Consider the following 17,573-nt stretch of genomic DNA (forward strand, 5'->3'; position numbering starts at 1 on the left):
CTACAGCTTTAACACAATGCGTCATTGCCCTTGCAACAGGATCTAATCTGGAGGAATAGAAAGCTATCGGTCTCTGTTTATCCCCATGTACTTGTACCAGAACCGAAGTCATATATCCTCCCTTACAATCAACCATTTGTACAAACTGCTTAAAATAGTTCGGAAAACCCAAAACAGAGGATCCTGCTATCAATTGCTTAATTCTATTAAATGCTTGTATTGCCTTATCTGTCCACTGTATATTACTTTTAGCTGCCATGGGAGTGTCATAGCTCAGTGCGGTCAATGGCCCTACTTCTTCAGCATAATTAGGAATCCAACTTCTACAAAAATTAGTCACACCTAAAAACGACATCATCTCCCACTTAGTCGTAGGCATAGGTGCTTCAAGAATTGCTTGTTTTCTTTTATTTTCCAATTGTCTACCTTCCTGCGAGATTAAATAACCCAAGTACTTTACTTGTGCTTTCCACAATTGTAGCTTCTCTTTATTTACTTTATGTCCTTGCTCAGCTAAAAAACTAAGAAGGGCTAGGGTATCCTTTTTACAACTTTCCTGCGTGGGTGAGGCAAACAAAATATCATCTACATACAACAGAACCTGGCTTCCCTCTGGGGGAACAAACTGAGCTAAACTTGCAGCCATTTCTTGTGCGAATATTGTCGGACTCTCACAATAACCCTGTGGCAATCTGGTGTATGTGTATCTTTTACCTTGGAAAGCGAATGCAAACCAAAATCTACTCTCCTTGTGTAGTGGTATGGAGAAAAAGGCATTGCTTATATCTATGACAGAAAAATATCTGTGCTGAGGTAGTAAATCATTAAGTAATGTATAGGGGTCAGGGACCACCGGTGCTCTTGGGATCACAGCTGAATTAACTGCTTGTAAATCCTGAACCAACCTCCATGACCCATCCAGTTTCTTTACAGGAAACAACGGAGTATTGCAGGGTGAATCTGGGCATTCAACAAGAATTCCTACCTGTTTTAGCTGTTCAATAACTGGTTTAATTCCATCCTCTGCTTGCTTACTTAGTGGATATTGGTGCTTACGAGGTCTAAAACCTGACTTTGCAGTTATACAAACTTCACCTGCTGTTTTCATTAATCCTACATCTCCTTTACCTTTTGACCATAAATCTACAGGCAAGGCACTTAATGCACTATCTTCCTCTTGAGTTAGGAGGATTTGTCATGCCATTTCTGTTTTGTCATCCCTGAGGTGCACACTTGGCCATGCCCAAGTCACCCAATTTAATCTTTGTACCTGGATCTGTTGATCTTTCAACTGACTTTCAGAAATTGTGTTCCAAATCGTTACCTTTTTCGCCAAATCTACCCAATGTGTCCCCACTGCTTTAGTAACTGAGATATGTGGGCTGTAACTTGAGCGATATAAAGAACTCATTTCCTTAGTCTAAGTACTGGTTACTACTGTATTACCTTGCGTATCCCAAAACATATCATTCAAAATTATCCTTGCACACTTGTGCTTAAAGAATTCTTTTTCAAATTCTTTATCCGGACCAGGGGCCTTATAGAACATTGTACAATGTAAGTGCACCGCAACCTGCGGTGACCCGCTCCTAGATTTACTTAGAGCTAGATTGATCAACTCTGTATCAACCCTCCCCGGGCCGTCTGAAATCAAGTCTTGGCTATACAAGTAAAACAAGTCTTGTACTCCCTTGTACTACTAAGCCATCCGCTAACTTTTTTGCCTCAATACCTTTAGGTGTGGGAATTGCCGCTATTCCAAACACATGCATCAAATCTCTTCCTAGCAAATTAACTGGGCAAACTTTTGATATAATTACCCTACACCTAACAGTTTGGTTTGTTTGCGGATCTGTGAACAGTAGAGGATGAGACAGTGGTTCCTTATAAATTTTCCCGTTTGCCGCTTTTACAAGGACAAACTCATCTGTTTCACAGTTCGGAGGCAGAACTGCTGGACCCAAAAGTGTACGCGATGCACCTGAATCACATAAAAACTCCACTTTTTGTCCCTCAACCAAAAACTCTATCATGGGTTTCTGATCTAGATGCATAGCAATACCCAAATTTGCCAGGTTTATGACTTCACAGTCACAATTCCGCCCTTCCATTAGAGTGTTCTGACATTCATCGTAGAGAGTGTCTGCCTCTTCATTATCCCCATAATGAAGATGACGCCTTTCTTTACTATCATATAGTCATGCGGAGCCCTTGTTCGTAAGCTGTGGGGGATGTTGCCACTCTTCACAGTCGGCAGCGAAATGCCCACGTCTACCGCATTTAAAACATTCTCCACGTTTTAACCTTTCCCTATAGGCTGAATGTCCACCTGGTTCATTTAACGTGTCCCATTGCGGGCCCCCACGTTTTTTTACGCCACCATGGCACCCTTGCCCCCTTTGGTCCTGTACTAAGAATATACCACCATCATCCCCTACTGCCAACACTTGTACTTTCTTTTTTAGATTAAAATGTCGTGCATATTCAAACAAAGGTTGCAGTCTACATGTTCTATGATCTACCATGTGCTTAGTAATAAAACTACTTATCGGAGCCTTACAACCTTTAAGAAAAGCATTTTTCAATTGCTGTTCATACGGACTATCATTAGTCTGATCCTGCGGAATCATCATTCCACAATGGTTATTGAACACTTCTGTCAAGCTTACAATATAGTGATCTACAGATTCATCATCATTTTGGATGCACTGATTTATTACTGTCCAATCTGCTCTTGGACGCCACTTATCAGAAATTCTCTTTAACAGATCAGTGACTCGTGTGTCTAACACCACAGAATTATGCTTTAATGTAGTGCCGTCATCTGCCTTACATGTCCAAGTACCACAAACTAAGTGCCAATCTGGACGTAAGATTTGTCGCACTACTTGTTCTACTTCTAAACCATTTAGATGATAACTTAAACGCATACCAACTATGTCCTCAGAAAACTTTTGAAAATTAACCTTGGGATGAGGAATACCATCCGTAGCTCGTTTTATATTCTCTCTAGCCCAGGGATGATAAACTAAAGTAGTTGGTTCTTGTCCAACATCTCCTGCTTGTGGGTTTGCAACTTGTATTAAGGGAAGAGCTTCTGAATGGTCAGAAAGTTTAATAGCCCAACATCCTTGCCCTGCTGGTCCTGACCTTAACTGCATAGGTTGGTCTACCTGTTGCAAAGCAACCTTAGGTACTACGGGAATTTGTGGGTAAATTGGAGGGGTCACAACATTTCCTTGAGCAGCTAATAACCCACCCTGCTGTACAGATCCCACATCTTCAGACTGATATTGAGGAGGTTCCCCCGGTATGGCAGCAGCAATTTCACCATACGGTGGGGCAGTTGCCTGCCTTTGTACTACACAAACTGTATGCTCATCCTCCTTATCTAAAAATAAAGCTACTTTTCCACTTGGCACCAGTGATCCCTTTTGATTTATTTTCTCTTTTTCCTGACACTGTTTTTCTCTTATAGCTCGTTTATTTGCTTCTTCTAACCATTTTTGTGCTTGGGGAAATCCCAATTGTCTCTGCTTTTTAGTTCTAGTTCCTGCATCTCTTTTCAAATCTCTAACCAATTTTGCACAGGCATTCTTATTCAGTGTACCATCAAAATCATATTTCAACTTCCACTTCTTCAAAAATTTAACATTATTTTTGTTTAAACTTTTCATATACTTAGCATCAACATTTAAACAGGCATCACTCTCACACTTGCAGCAACTTGAACCCATGCTTCCCTAGATTTCTTATTTTAGGACTGCATCAAAATTATTTCTACAGGGCTTATTACAAAATGGGGCTATCTTAACGGGGAGCCTAACAAAATAACAAGTCATCCTAACAAAATAATAAGTAATCCTAACAAAATAATCTTAACAATTATTCCTACCCACCCTTAACTAAAAATAAAACCCCTGTCGACAAGGTTAAATTAAATTAAAAGAAAATTGTTTTCATCCTACCTGAACCAGATGAGACTCCGTTTCCCCTTTTGGTTCGGAAACCGTCCCTCAGATAGGGATCAGAGAGCGGACGGCCTCTTTCCAATGGCAAATCAGTCGGAGGGCTTTCCGTGGAGGGAATCTTAAGATGAGAAACCCTCACCTGCGCAGGTTTTTCAGTCTCTCTGTCGGTCTGATCCGTATCTTCGCAGAGGTTTCCGGCTCGAAGTACCAACATGTCAGAAGAAAAAATTCAAGCGAGTCACATCTGCCTCAGGTGATGAAAAACTTCTTTATTTGCAGCTAACCAGATTACAGCAGCATGTTGGCCAAGATGATCTCAATCTGATCAGCTTGTTTACTGACATCAACTTTTATACTTTCTTGTTACTAGCCAAAATAGCTTTTGTTACATTTCTGACAGCTGACAGTTGGCTATGAAAAACATCTAGGATCACAATTTACCTCAGAAAAGAATGCTTTACCTCAAAACCACAGCTAGTGTAGAATGTTTACCTCAAAACCACAGTTAGTACAGAATGTTCAAAAAGGTACAGCACACTTAGTTCAACAGTGGTAGCTGGAATTTTCCACAGCCTGCCTCAGTAAATTAACTCTTATTCAGAAATATAGAAAACAGATGTTATTCAAGTTCATAAGCAAACCACATCTATCATAGGTAAAGCCCATCTTTAATAAACATGGTTCAATTACCTTTTCTTACCTTCACTTCAGCAAATAGCATATTCATTTTGCTAGATGGGAGAGAGAGACAAATAACAGTATGCTTTAAAACTTTTTCTCTTAACAGATAGGACTACAGAACATAAAGAAGTTATGTACTCAGCATAACGTTCCATGTGTGTAGTCCATCTCGCCCTTCATTCCTACGAACCCACCCACCTACCCCATCCATGTATCCTTGGAGGATCTGGAGACAAGATAGTATCTATATTCCTTAGGGTTGGAGACCTTTCATCTTTGTTTTTCCTTGTGGAAATACCTTCTATCACATTTATAGACAGCAGCAAAAAGATCTGGGGGTTCTTACTAGTGCATTATTGGATACCTACCTTGCCATGAGCCGACTTATAGCTTTGTAATCAGCCGAGGATCGGCTTCGAACCCATATGTAAGAATGAAGGGTGAGATGGACTGCAAACATGGAACGTTATGGTGAGTACATAACTTATTTTTTTTTGTGAAGAAAGGACTTATTGTGGAACAGACCAGCCCTTTCTACCCTCTTAACCCATCTCAGACAGTGGCCACAGATGCTTGGACTTTGGGGTGTTTCTGAATATGCAAAGGTACAGGGAATCTGAAACCTGACAGTGCAAACACATGAGCCTGAAAGAAATTATAGCACTGATAAATATCCTGGAAGCTCTGAATCAGTTTGGTCTCCAAGAACTCTGTGTTGATAGGCAAAACCCATGTAATACGATATGTAAACAAATAAGTCCTATCCTTCCTGCAGACTGGCCACAATTGCTTGGAACATAGTAGTTCAGCACAGTTTATTTCTTCAGCAGATATTTTCAGCAGATCCAGGCTAGACCATTATGAGTGCATGTTACACTGAGGTTTTGATAGTCCATCAGTGGGGAACTGCACAAATAGATGTTTGCCTCCAGTCTAAACAAACATATAAAACTCTTCTGCTTCAGAACACCTTGCATAGAGGCCTGGAAAAACTAATGCTTTATCAGGCTCCAGAAATGGGGACTTTATGCCTTTTCTTCTCCTTTCCAAAGTGCTTCAAAAATCAGAAAGGAGTTCCCAAAGATGTTACTGTTGACTCCTTTTTGGTCTAGACACCACTGGATGTCCCTACTCATGCAGCTAAACAGCAGCTATCAAATGTTTCCTCATAGTGTTCACAACATTCAAAATCTCAATTTGTGTGGATGATAGGCTTTTGATCCCTTTTTGGCACCTTTTTTTTCTGGGGACAAACGATGGGCGTTGAAAGGTGCAAGAAAATCTGCAAGTAAAAAATCTTTAAATACAAAGATTCTCTTTGATGTCAAAACAAAGGACTGACCCCATCTCAGGCAGGGCATCCCTGGTTGTCCAGTACCTTTATGAATTGCTCAGTTCTGTCCATGTGTACACTTAATTTAGGTATATCTCTCAATCATTTCAGCTTATCTGTCACTGGAGCCCCTTCTTGATTCTTTGTCGCAAGGCACAGTTTCCAAATGGGTTTTTGCATATCAGACCTCCAAGAAAAAAAGGTCGGTCATTCTTGGGATTTTAATTTTGTTTCAGAAAAATTAATCCTACCATCTTTTAAACGTACAGCCAGCTTTTTTCTAAAGTTTTTATCCTGGAAGACTACTACTGAAAGCCTCAACCTCTGTATGACAGATTTCTGAATTACAGACCCTTATGCCTTTTCAACCTTTTTTTTTTTGTTTTTTTACAAGGACAGAAGTGTCCAAACTAACCGTTTCTTTATGCCTAAAGTTGTCTCTGCGTTTATCCTTAATCTACACTTCACGTTTTCTAGCCTAACCCTCAAAAACAAAGGTTAAAGGATTTTTTTATTCCCTGGATGTTCAAAGTCAACTTAGAATTTATCTGAACAGTGCTAAAGACTGCAGGAAATGTAATCACTTTCTGTATCTTTTGAAGATAAGAAAACTTGACAGCCAGTATCTAAACAAAACTATCTTTTGTTGACTTTCTCATTATTTGGTTATTCTATTCTAACCATGTAAAATCTGCCTCAAAATGTTAAAGCTTATTCTACTAGTGTAGTTGCCACACCTGATTTCTTTATAGGTTATTTATATGCATATTTTTAACACCAATGACTTAATAGATCATTTGTTAGTTAAGTTGATTATATCTGTGAAGGGACATCTGGAAGGTGGAAATGTCCGATTCTTCTACTTAGCTCTTTGGTACTTTGTGTTTTAAACTCCATTTCCCAAGTATTCATATGCTTATTTGCCTTGCACATGACACCAGTGTATCCATTGGTGTACAAAAATGAGGCTAACCATTTTAGGAACAGTGTATGCAGACAGTAAATGAGTTTTAATTGTTAACTCTGAAAACAGAAGTAATAGTACAGTTTTCTTTGCGATGTGCTTCATTTAAATATCTAATTTCTCTTCCGCTAGCTATATAATGAGGCCGAGCTGATTCTGGCGACGCAAGCTGTGGTTGCTATGCTGTTGCAAGACATCCAGCATTTGACATCTATTCTTCCAGTTTTACTTGCATATGGGGTAAGTTTGTTTTTAATATTTCCAAAAGGTAGGCTGCTGTATAATCCATTAGAAAGTGAAATCACTTTTTCAAACCCATTTGGAAGTGTGTGTCAACAAGCTTCATTGATTGAAGTACAACCCATGTGTACTTAGTTCATGGCACAGCATATCCTGTTTTCATGGTGTGCCCACTGTTAACAGGAATTACACACAACACAGCAAAACTAAACATGTCAGCACTATTACCAGTAAAGATAAACTGTCCTTATCTGCAACCATGTCAACTTTTAAAATAAGCAAAAAGTGTGTTTTGCTTGAGCCTCTCTACCCCCCTTCTTTTATATACTAATTCAGAGACTGCTCTGTACCAGAGATAGTTAAATGCACTTCATGAAGTTCAATTTGTGTACCCTAGCCTTTCTCAGAGACATAAGAATTCTAACCACTACAAAGAATTTTTATTTTTATTTATTCTTATTTTACATTTGTTGACCGGGATAGTCCGACTGGATGCATGTCCATTTTCAGCGGAGGCTCGGGAAGAAAAGTTCCAAGGGTAAGCAGATACAGCATTACATAATACCAGCATTACATATTACAAACAGACTATTTACAGAGATTACATAAGTAAGCAAGTTAAACAAATTCCACAGGTTAGAGTTAATCCTGAGCGCAAGTCAGGATTAAATTAAATTACACAGTAAACTGCTTAACAGATTTTTACACATTCTAGAGAGAGTTAGCCAGGCTTGATACATTGACATAGCCAGTTAAGTGACAAATGTAGTTTGAGTCTAGTTTTAAATTGACCTAAGGTGGAAAGTAAGGTAATATCAGCTGGAAGAGAGTTCCAGGATCTACTTACAGAGTTTGCAAAGAGAGACCCACCGCCTGTGTTATTAATTTTGCTAGTCTGAATTAGTAGTTTGTTAGAGGATCGAAGCGGTCTAGGATTGTTATAGGGGGTGATAATATTTTTAAGTGCAGGAGTATTGTCCGGATTATACAGGATTTTATAGGCCATAATCAGTTGGTTATACTGGATTAGGCTGGGTAGTTCAAGCCACCCAAGCTGATTTAGATTGATGCAATGATGTGTCCTAAAAGGCAGCTCAGTGGCAAACCTGGCAATGTGGTTGTAGCAAATTGAGAGTTTGTTAAGCACAGTCTTGTTTAAATTTGAGAGTAGAGGGGATACATACAGAAGGGTTGAAAGAAGGTGAGAGCGAGCTATGGCAATTTTAGCTGGAGGGGTTAGGAAGGCTTTTATTCTGTAAAGTGACCCTAGTTTTTATTGATGGTTTTGATAGTTTGGTTAACATGTAGGTCAAATTTTAGATTATTGTCAATGATGACACCTAATAGTTTTGTAGAGGGATCAGGGGAGATTATTGTGCCATCATTTGAATTTATGGTAAAGGTGAAAGCGGTAGACCTACGTGTTGGTGAAAATGACAGCATTTTAGTTTTTTTGGGGATTTAGGATCAGACGACTTTCAGAAAGCCAGTTTTCTATTGTATTAAAGGTGGTCTGGGTAGCTGACCATGACTCTACTGGAGATGTGGCTGAGCAAATCAGAGTAGAGTCATCAGCATATTGGGTACAGCTGACTTTTAGGATGACAGTATAAAGGTCGTTAATGAAGATGGAGAACAGCAAGGGCCCTATTATAGAGCCTTGTGGTACTCCAAGGGTGTTAGGTAGAAGGTTAGAGAGTTTGTTCTGCCAGAGGACAGCCTGCTATCGACCATTCAGGTAGGATTGAAACCATTGAAGGTCTCTAGTATCTAGACAGAATGTTTGCAGGGTGTGGATTAAAAGTTGGTGATCAACCATATTGAATGCCTTGGAAAGATTGAGTTAGTCAATTTTAGTTATAAATCTGTCTTTGGGGAGGCACATTTCAACTAAAAATGTATGATGAAACTTTTTTTTTCTTCCAGGCTTCTGAAGGGAAACCTTTTTGAGCAGCATTTTTTTGTGTTCATATTTAGAATTTCCAGTTTAAAATTTCATTGTAAAATTTGATTATTTGTTCATTCATTCTAGAATATTTTATGTGGGTGTGTATGTTTTTCAAGGTAATTTAAAAATGCTGTGAGTTGTTTCTTCATTATTTAGTGCTGGTTAATTCATGCTGTCCCTACTGTATTTCTAGTATAGTTCGATATATGGCATCTGTATTGGTGCTATGTGCTCCAAGTGCTTCAGAATATGGTGTTCAGAATTTGTCTCAGAGACTTTGGATATAGACCCTTGGTGATTGTCCTGTCTTTTGGAATCTTAATTTTATGATTGAATAAGTCAATTTATCACCTACTGAATGAGTAGCTATATGTGATTTACAATAGCTTGGAAAACTTTGTTAGCAGTAACTTCTGCAGAAAAGTTGCAGAGCTGTAGTGTTTTAGATCCTGTTCATTCAGTCCATCTGATCAAACCTGTTTCTCAAGCTGCTTGTTCAGTCCGACTCCGCTACATTAGCTCTCCAGCTCCTTTAAGAATTTCTGTCCCATAGTACTCTACTACACTGCATTACCTCAGATCTCGTTTCCCACCATCGTGTACAGACAGGGAACTCTAGTTTCTGGGCAAAAAGCTAAGTGCTCCACCTAGCTTTTAACAAATTCTTTCAAAACTTCACACAATGGTTAAATAAATGAACCAAGCCGGAATCCCCCTCGAAACAGCAGCTTTAATGGAGAACACACAAACAACAAATGGTAATTCAGTGAAGACTTAGCGCTTTCACCCAATAAAGGGCATCATCAGAGTAATCTTTCAAAACTTCATTCTCTCAGACTTGGAGCAGTTGGGATTTATTATTGATGCAGCTTTTTCAGATTATTCTTTGAATGTATCCTCATTTCTCACTCCTTCCTTTTCCTATCAGCATTTTTCCTTCCATCGGGCTTTCTTTTAAAAAAAAAAAAATCTCTCTAATCTTTCTGGTACACTTTTTATTGTGTTTCCTATTACCATTGTTGCTGCTTTTTTATTAGTCAAAGCATATCTGTACATGTCTTTCCATATTACTTTTGCAGTATTCTTAACAGAAGGGATCTCCTGCCAAGTATAGCCCAATGTCCGGTCAGTATACCACAACCTTAGTATTTACAGATGCTGTACATGGCACGCATGCTGCCAGCGCAAGGCATAGGTTTAAAGGTGATGTACAGACACACTTATTCAGAACTAATTTGGTGCCAGTCCGACTGCCGTCATTGAACATCAGTCTAAACACCTTTCTTCTGTGCTGGTTACCAAGCCTTTTTTTTTCCCCTGGATAAATGCCTTGTTAGTGTTTCTCCTTATCTTATTTTTATTTAGTATTGATCGGTTTCATGTCATCCAGAAAGGGGAAATGTCCATGTAGGAGGCAAATTCCCCATAAATCATCATCGCTACTAGTACCTCTTTGGTTTGGGTGCTTCCCACAGCCACCCATAGTGTTTTGTCTGTCAAGCTTTTGTCCCCAAGACGCTATGTAGTCATCTGTCCGCTTTACCTTGAAAACCAACAAATCAAACTGTTGGTTCAAGGTGCTATGGTGGAGTCTTTTCATCCTGAGTGTTAATTTAGCTAAGAAAAAGGCCAAAACACATTGGTGTGATATGGCTGCTGTCCAGCCTCCCTGGACATCTCTGTTGCGGCTGGTGAGGGTCCAGAGGATAGTCTGTTTTTTGCTTCAGATTCCTGTGCTGTGACCCTGTCAGAAATCAGCACAGATCTGACTTCTCACATGTCCTCAGTGGCTTTACAAACGTCTACTCCAGAAATAGATCGGGAACCTCCACTGATTATATCTGAGGGACCGTGGGGGATTCTGCAGATTTTAGTAAGGGAGGGCATTTCAACTACACTTAGAGTGTCACTAAGGGTCTGATTCCCCCTAGTGTGTTTCTTGCAAACGTCCTGCAGAAAAAGAAATAGAAAACCAAGCATATTTCCCCTACAGCTAAAGATCCCCAACAGGAATGACAGGATTTTTACTAAGGGGTTGTTTAATACTTTGATGGTGTTAAAGCCTCCTCAAGGGGTGTCTGTGCCTATTCTTCCTCCTCCTGGTATTCCACTCCTCTTAAAAGACCTAGGGAACTGTATTATTCTGATGATCAGGACTCCTCCTGCCCAGATTATGGTACAGAGGAAGTGGATTCTATTAGTCCAGATTCTCCTTTAGAAGTTTCTTATGGGGACACTGTGACTCGTATGATGGAGTTCTTTAAGTGGAATTCCCCTCAGGTTTCTGATATCCAGAAAAGGTATTATGAGCTCCATCAGATGGAGTTTCCCAAACCTTCTGCTGTTTCCCCCTATTTTAGCTGCCCTCCTGGATACCTTTTCAGCAGCTTCTGTTGCCCTTGATTCGCAACCCCCTTCTCCCAGGAAACCTGACAGATTTTACAGGGTGCCTGATAAATGTAATTTTTGTATAAATACCCTTCTGCTTATCCTGCTGTAGTATTAGTCTTTTTGGACAGGCCCTCCAAACATTTGCCCTCTACCAAGTTACTTCCTTCTGATAAGGATAGTAGAGCCATGGAGAGGCTGGGTAGGAAGGTCTATACTGCTGTCACCTTATCCTTTAAGGCCATAACTGTCATACTCATATGAGTAGGTTTGCCTTGGCCCTCCTTTTTCAGGTCTCAGGTTATTTCTGATTTTCTTGACTAAAAGGGAAAGGCCACTGCCCTTTCCCCATTAGATTCCTCCTCTTAAGTTGCCCACTATTCTGTTAAATGCAGTTGATGCTTCCTCCAGGGCTGCTGCAGGTTGGTTCTGTTATGATGTTTTACTGATTCCTTCTTCAGGTTCTTCCTGATGACATTAAGGCCAAATTGTTGGATGCTCCTTTGGAGAAAAAAAAGCTCTTTGGCTCTGCTGCTGAACTTTTCAAGTCTGTTCAGGATAAGGGCATGGCCTTACAGAAGTTGAAACATTTTTGTTTCTGCTATTTTTAAGTTAAAAAGGGAATTATCCTTCCAAATAGGCTTTTTTTCACAAGCAGTTTCACCTCTCACCTTCAGGACAAGCCAGGTTCTGGGTGACAGTTTGCTTCCCCTTTCCCTCAACCAGGCCCCTTTATCCCTTCGTCTTTCCCTGACCCTTCCAAACTGGATGAGAATCACAATAGACTCTTGGGTTCTACTTGTTATCCACCAGGGTATTTCATGGATTGAAAAAACCTTCTCTTTTCGGGCATCCCTCAACTTCCATGGGAACAACTTTCCTTTTTCCCAGAAGTGTTTCATTCTCTTGTCCTAGGGCACCATTCAAGCTTTACCCCTGGCCCAGGTAGGGAAGAAGTTTTATTCCAGGATGTTTCTAATTCCCGGGATGGAGGGCACCAAGAGACCAATTCTGAATCTTTCCCACCTCAACACCTTTCTCAAGATTTTTTTCATTTCGGATGTTCTCTCTTCTTCTGCTCCAGACCCTTTTGGTCTCTTTGTCTCTTCAGGTGCCTTTTCATATCCACATCCATCCCCTTTTCAGGGATTTTTCTTTGTTTCTTCCTAGCATTTTCAGTTTTCTTTGGTCTCTCTACTGCCCAAGGGTGTTTACCAAATGCAAAAGGTTCGCTTGGAGAAACCAAATGAGGGCCCAAAACCAAGGTGAATAAATATCCAAAGAGTTTATTCAATACCAACGAAAAGGAATAAATGTATTCCTTTTCGTTTGTATTGAATAAACTCTTTGGATATTTATCTCTTGGTTATTGTTTGACATTGTTCGCTTTCATCTCCTTTGCCGGTATTTACCAAATGCCTCACTCCTGTCATTGCTTTTGCAGGCTGAGAAGGGTTCAGCTCTTTACTTATCTGGATGATCTGCTCCTTTATGCTTCTTCCCCCAAGGCTCTTCTTCAGGGTTTCCAGGTTACTGTTTTCCTGTTGCAAAGTGTGGGGTTCTCTGTAAACTTTCAAAAATCAGCTCTGACTCCTTCTCAGGATCATTTTTATTTTAGTTGCAGGATCCAGACCATCCCCATGCTGACATTTTTGCCCGCCCCCAAGGCCCTAGCTCTTATTTCATTTTTCCAGTCTCTTCTTCCTCTGGAGTCATTCACGGCCAGGGATTTTCTCAGGATCCTCGGGTTCTTGGCTTTCACCATTCCCATGCTTCCTCTAGCTAGGCTGCATATGAGAAAGCTTCAGTATAAGCTCAAGTCATTGTGTTTTCAACACTATCACCCCCTGGACATTCCAATTCCCTTCCTCCCTTGTCTCAGGCTTGAGCTTCAGTGGTGGATTTATCGCCTTTCTCTCAATTCAGGGTTTCCTTTCCAGGTTCCAGCTCTGAATCTAGTTCTTTACAGTCTCCACAGGAGTTGGGGGCTTCCTTCAGCTCTCTCAAGGTTATGGTCTCTGGCCTCTTCTTCAGAGGTCTGAGCACATCACTGTAAAGGAGATGAGGGCTCTGCTTCTAGCCTTTCAGGCTTTTCATTCACTGTTTCATGCTTGGTCCTCAAAGTTTTCACAGACAATTCCACAGTGATGTGGTATGTTAGCAAGGAAGGGGATACAAGGTCCTACTTCTTCTACAGGCTAGCTCTTTGGGTCTGGGATCTAGCTGTCTGGTGTCAAGTAACTCTTCAGGCTGTTTACATTCCCTCTGAGCACAATCTAGTTGCAGACTCTTTCAGCAGGTCCAGCGCGCGCGCACACACACACACACACACACACACACACACACACACACACACACACACACACACACACGTGTTCCTGGACATTGTCCATGAGTGGGGTATTCCTCAGATAGATCTTTTTGCCTCTCCTTTGAATAGACATCTTCCTCTATTCTGTACTAGAGTCCCATGTCCTCTGGCTTGGAAAGTGGACACCATCTCTTTTCCTTGGAAGAGGGTGTTTCTGCATGCTTTCACTACTTTCGTCTGCTTCTGAGAGTTTTGCACAAGGTCAGGAAGGAATCCCCCAAAATCTTGTTAGTGACTCCCTTTTTGTCTTGACAGGATTGGTTCCCCTTTCTTTCTCACTTGGCCAGGGGCAATCACCACAAGTTACCTTACCAGGTGGGTCGTCTTGCACAAGACAAGGGGTCTCTTATCCATCCTCAGTTGTCCACTCTGACACTGTGGGTTATAAGGTTGTGATCCCTTTTAGGCACCTTTTTTCTGAGGATGTGCTTCGGGTCCTGCAGGAGGCCAGGTAATCGTATTTATCCAAATGGAAAAGATTTTCTGTCTGGTACCTGTCTCAAAACCAGTTCCTTTATCTGTGCGGGTTCCTATTGATGTTCTTCGTGTTTCACTGTTGCAGTCATTACATTTGGGTAATCCTGCTGGCAAGTTGCCCTCAGTTGACCTGAATTCCAAAGTCCTGGGTCCTGCGTCGGCTGCTATCACCCCTTCCCTGATGTCTGGTCATCAGGGGTATAAAAGATGTGGCCAACACCATTTTCTTTAGTCTTTCTTGCCATACGGTGCCAGAAGCAGAAGCAGTTCACAAGTACCAGTCGGCCGACTCCTGAGATTTTCGTGTTCGAGTTTCAGATCCGAAGTCTTCAATAAAGCTTAAGTACCCCGATTGGGAAACTTTTTTCTTGCTCCAGACCGATGTCAGAAAAAGTAAATAATTGTATTTCTTGTGGAAAGCAAATACCTCATAAGGACTTTCATTCTTACTGTATTCCTTGCCTAGGCCCTGATCGCAACGTTTCTGGTTGTCGGTTTTGTGCTAGATTTAACCAACGCACTAGTAAGCATCGGTATGATTTTGCTTTAAACTATTTTGGACGCCAGTTTAATTATCCAGAAATGTCGTCAGATAGCCATCCGACTACCGGAGTTCACAAAAAATGCAAAGAAAAGGGGAGAGATAGACAACCAAGGCCCAAAACTGACGACAAAGCTTCTCCTAAGCCAGTCGCCAGTTCTCAGTGATGTGCTTTCGCAGCCCCTGACACCCGCTACCTTAGAGTCGCAGGCAGCTACCGACTTCCACGTGGAGTCGGCCATGGTGCTGGAAACTCAAGGTATTGGAGACTCGGATACTATTCCTTCAAATGGGTCCGGAGCCGGTGAGCAGGCACCGGCTTCTGAGGGTGTATTCAGACCTAAACATCTTTACATTAAACCAACCTGAGTTTCAAAGACAATGACTAAAGCACCTTCTAAAGCAAAGAAACAAACTCAAGAACCACGTGGACAGGCGTCTATGCCAAAAAAACAGATGCTCAGAATGGCCGAAGACTTAATTACCTTGATCAGGGGTTCCCATCCCCCTCCTGTTAAGAGGCCTAGGCAAGAGACTGACTATGAATCTTCAGATCAGGTTTCTGTTTCTTCTGATTCTTCTTCTGATCAGGAATATTCTGTTCCCCCCTATGAGGATTCTGATGCTGAAGAATCTATACCTTCAGCTTCTCCTCCAGAGGACTATTCTTTAGGGGAAACCTTGGATATCATGAGGGAGCATTTCCACTGGGAGAGCCAAGATTTTTCAGAATCTAAAAAGAAGCTTAGGGATTTCCTTTTACTACCTCAACACAGGCCACTAGCCATTCCACCTGTGTTGGATATTGTACATGATGTGTTTTCGGAGTCTAGTCTTACCCCTGACTCCTTACCTCCTGCTCCAGTTAAGCCTGACAGATATTACAGGGTTCCTGACTCTCATAAATTCCTCTTTAAAAACCCTGCTGCAGACCCAGAAACTATTTCGCAGAGTCCCAAAGGAGTTAAGACTTCCGCTGCAAAAAACCCTACCCCCTCTGACAGAGATTCTTAAACTGTCAGTTTCATATGCTGAAATATCAGCAACATGTCATGGCATTGCTTAAACAGAAAATGTTATTAAACTCTAAATGTGCAGAAAACAAGGAAATGCAGGATTCATTGCATGCAGCTGAACAAGTTGGAAAGCATAATTTGCAATGTGGTTTTGATTCTTTGGAGGCCTCCTGCAGGGCCGCAGTTACGGGTTCTGTAATTAGGAGGCATGCTTGGTTAAAGGAACAAAATCTGCCTGATCATGTCAAAGTCAAATTGTTAGATGCACCTTTACAGCATGATACTTTGTTTGGTGTTAAGGCAGAGGAGGTGTTAAAGAAAATGGAGGACAAAGCTAAATCTATGCAAACCGTCAAAGATTTTTTTACAAATACAGCCACCTAGGTTTAGTAGACACTGGCCTACAAAGAATTGGTCCTTTCCTGTGTCAGACAGACCTCAAAGGGGCAGATCCAGATACCCTAGAGGCAGATCCCAGGTGCAAGGTTCCTACAGGTCAAAGCAATGGGGTGCTTCTACCTCCAAAGTTGGAGAAGACAAATCACAGCCATACAGAAAACAGTCCTAATGACGTCCCCCTGCCTGCACCAAGCACTCTCTTGGCAGCACCCGTAGGGGGAAAATTAGCACTTGTTTCTCAAAATTGGCATATTATAACTCAGGACAAGTGGGTTCTAAATATAGTGTCACAAGGGCACAAGTTCCAGTTCCATACCCTGCCAAAGGCAAACGGCTGGCCAGATCTGCCAGAAAATCAATGGGCAGAGGCACAAAAACAAGTCTCTTCCCTCATGGACATGGGGGCCATTTAACAAGTACCACAGCAAGAGCAGGGACAAGGATTTTACTCAAGACTGTTCTTGCTACCCAGAAAGGACAAGGCCTGGAGACCAATACTGGACCTATCTATTCTGAACACTTTCCTGGATACACCAAAAGATGATGACTTTGCAGCAGCATCTGCCCATGCTGGGCAAGAACGCTTGGCTGGTGACTATAGACCTAAAAGAGGCATACCTGCATGTCCCAATCAGACAATTATGCAGAAGATACCTCAGATTCAAGGCTGGCTCAATGCATTACAAATTCTCTGCACTGCCCTTTGGCTTATCTACTGCGCCTAGGGTCTTTACAAAGTGCCTGGCACCAGTAATTGCATTCTGCAGACAAAGAGGAATACAGATATATCCTTACTTGGACGACTGTCTAATTCAAGCAGAGAACAAGGACATTCTTCTACAGCATCTGGCGTTTGTGAAAAGACTTCTAACATGCCTAGGGTACACAGTCAACGAAAATAAATCAAAACTAGTACCCTCTCAAGAGATAATATACCTGGGTGCAAGCTTAAATACAACTGCCCAGATGGCTTATCTTATGCCAGACAAACAAAGGCAACTGACTACTTATTTCAAAATTTTGGCAACAAAGGCCCAGTTGTCTGCAAGAAAAATTCTGCAGGCTTTGGGCTTCTTGGCATCCTGCATCCTGCTAATTCCTTATGCAAGACTGCATATGAGGAAACTTCAATGGAACCTAAAAAGTGTTTGGACACAACATTACCACGACCTGGAAACAATGATTACTCTCATTCCCTGCCTACAACAGGAGTTTCGATGGTGGGCTTGTCACCAAAACAAGGG

At 41.3% G+C, this 17,573-nt stretch overlaps 1 protein-coding gene across 1 annotated transcript in view; it reads left to right on the forward strand.

Annotated features, from left to right (window-relative positions):
- The window catches only part of LOC122816730, a 2,226,031-nt gene that overhangs the window by 1,612,769 nt on the left and 595,689 nt on the right, over positions 1-17,573 (forward strand). The window contains exon 17 of the mRNA XM_044089722.1: positions 7,082-7,189. Coding sequence (XP_043945657.1) covers positions 7,082-7,189 — 108 coding nt within the window. The remainder of the gene's footprint in view (positions 1-7,081; positions 7,190-17,573) is intronic.

The sequence above is a fragment of the Protopterus annectens genome, chromosome 12.part0, assembly GCF_019279795.1.
Source record: "Protopterus annectens isolate FY-2018-M chromosome 12.part0, PAN1.0, whole genome shotgun sequence".
NCBI lineage: Eukaryota > Metazoa > Chordata > Ceratodontiformes > Protopteridae > Protopterus > Protopterus annectens.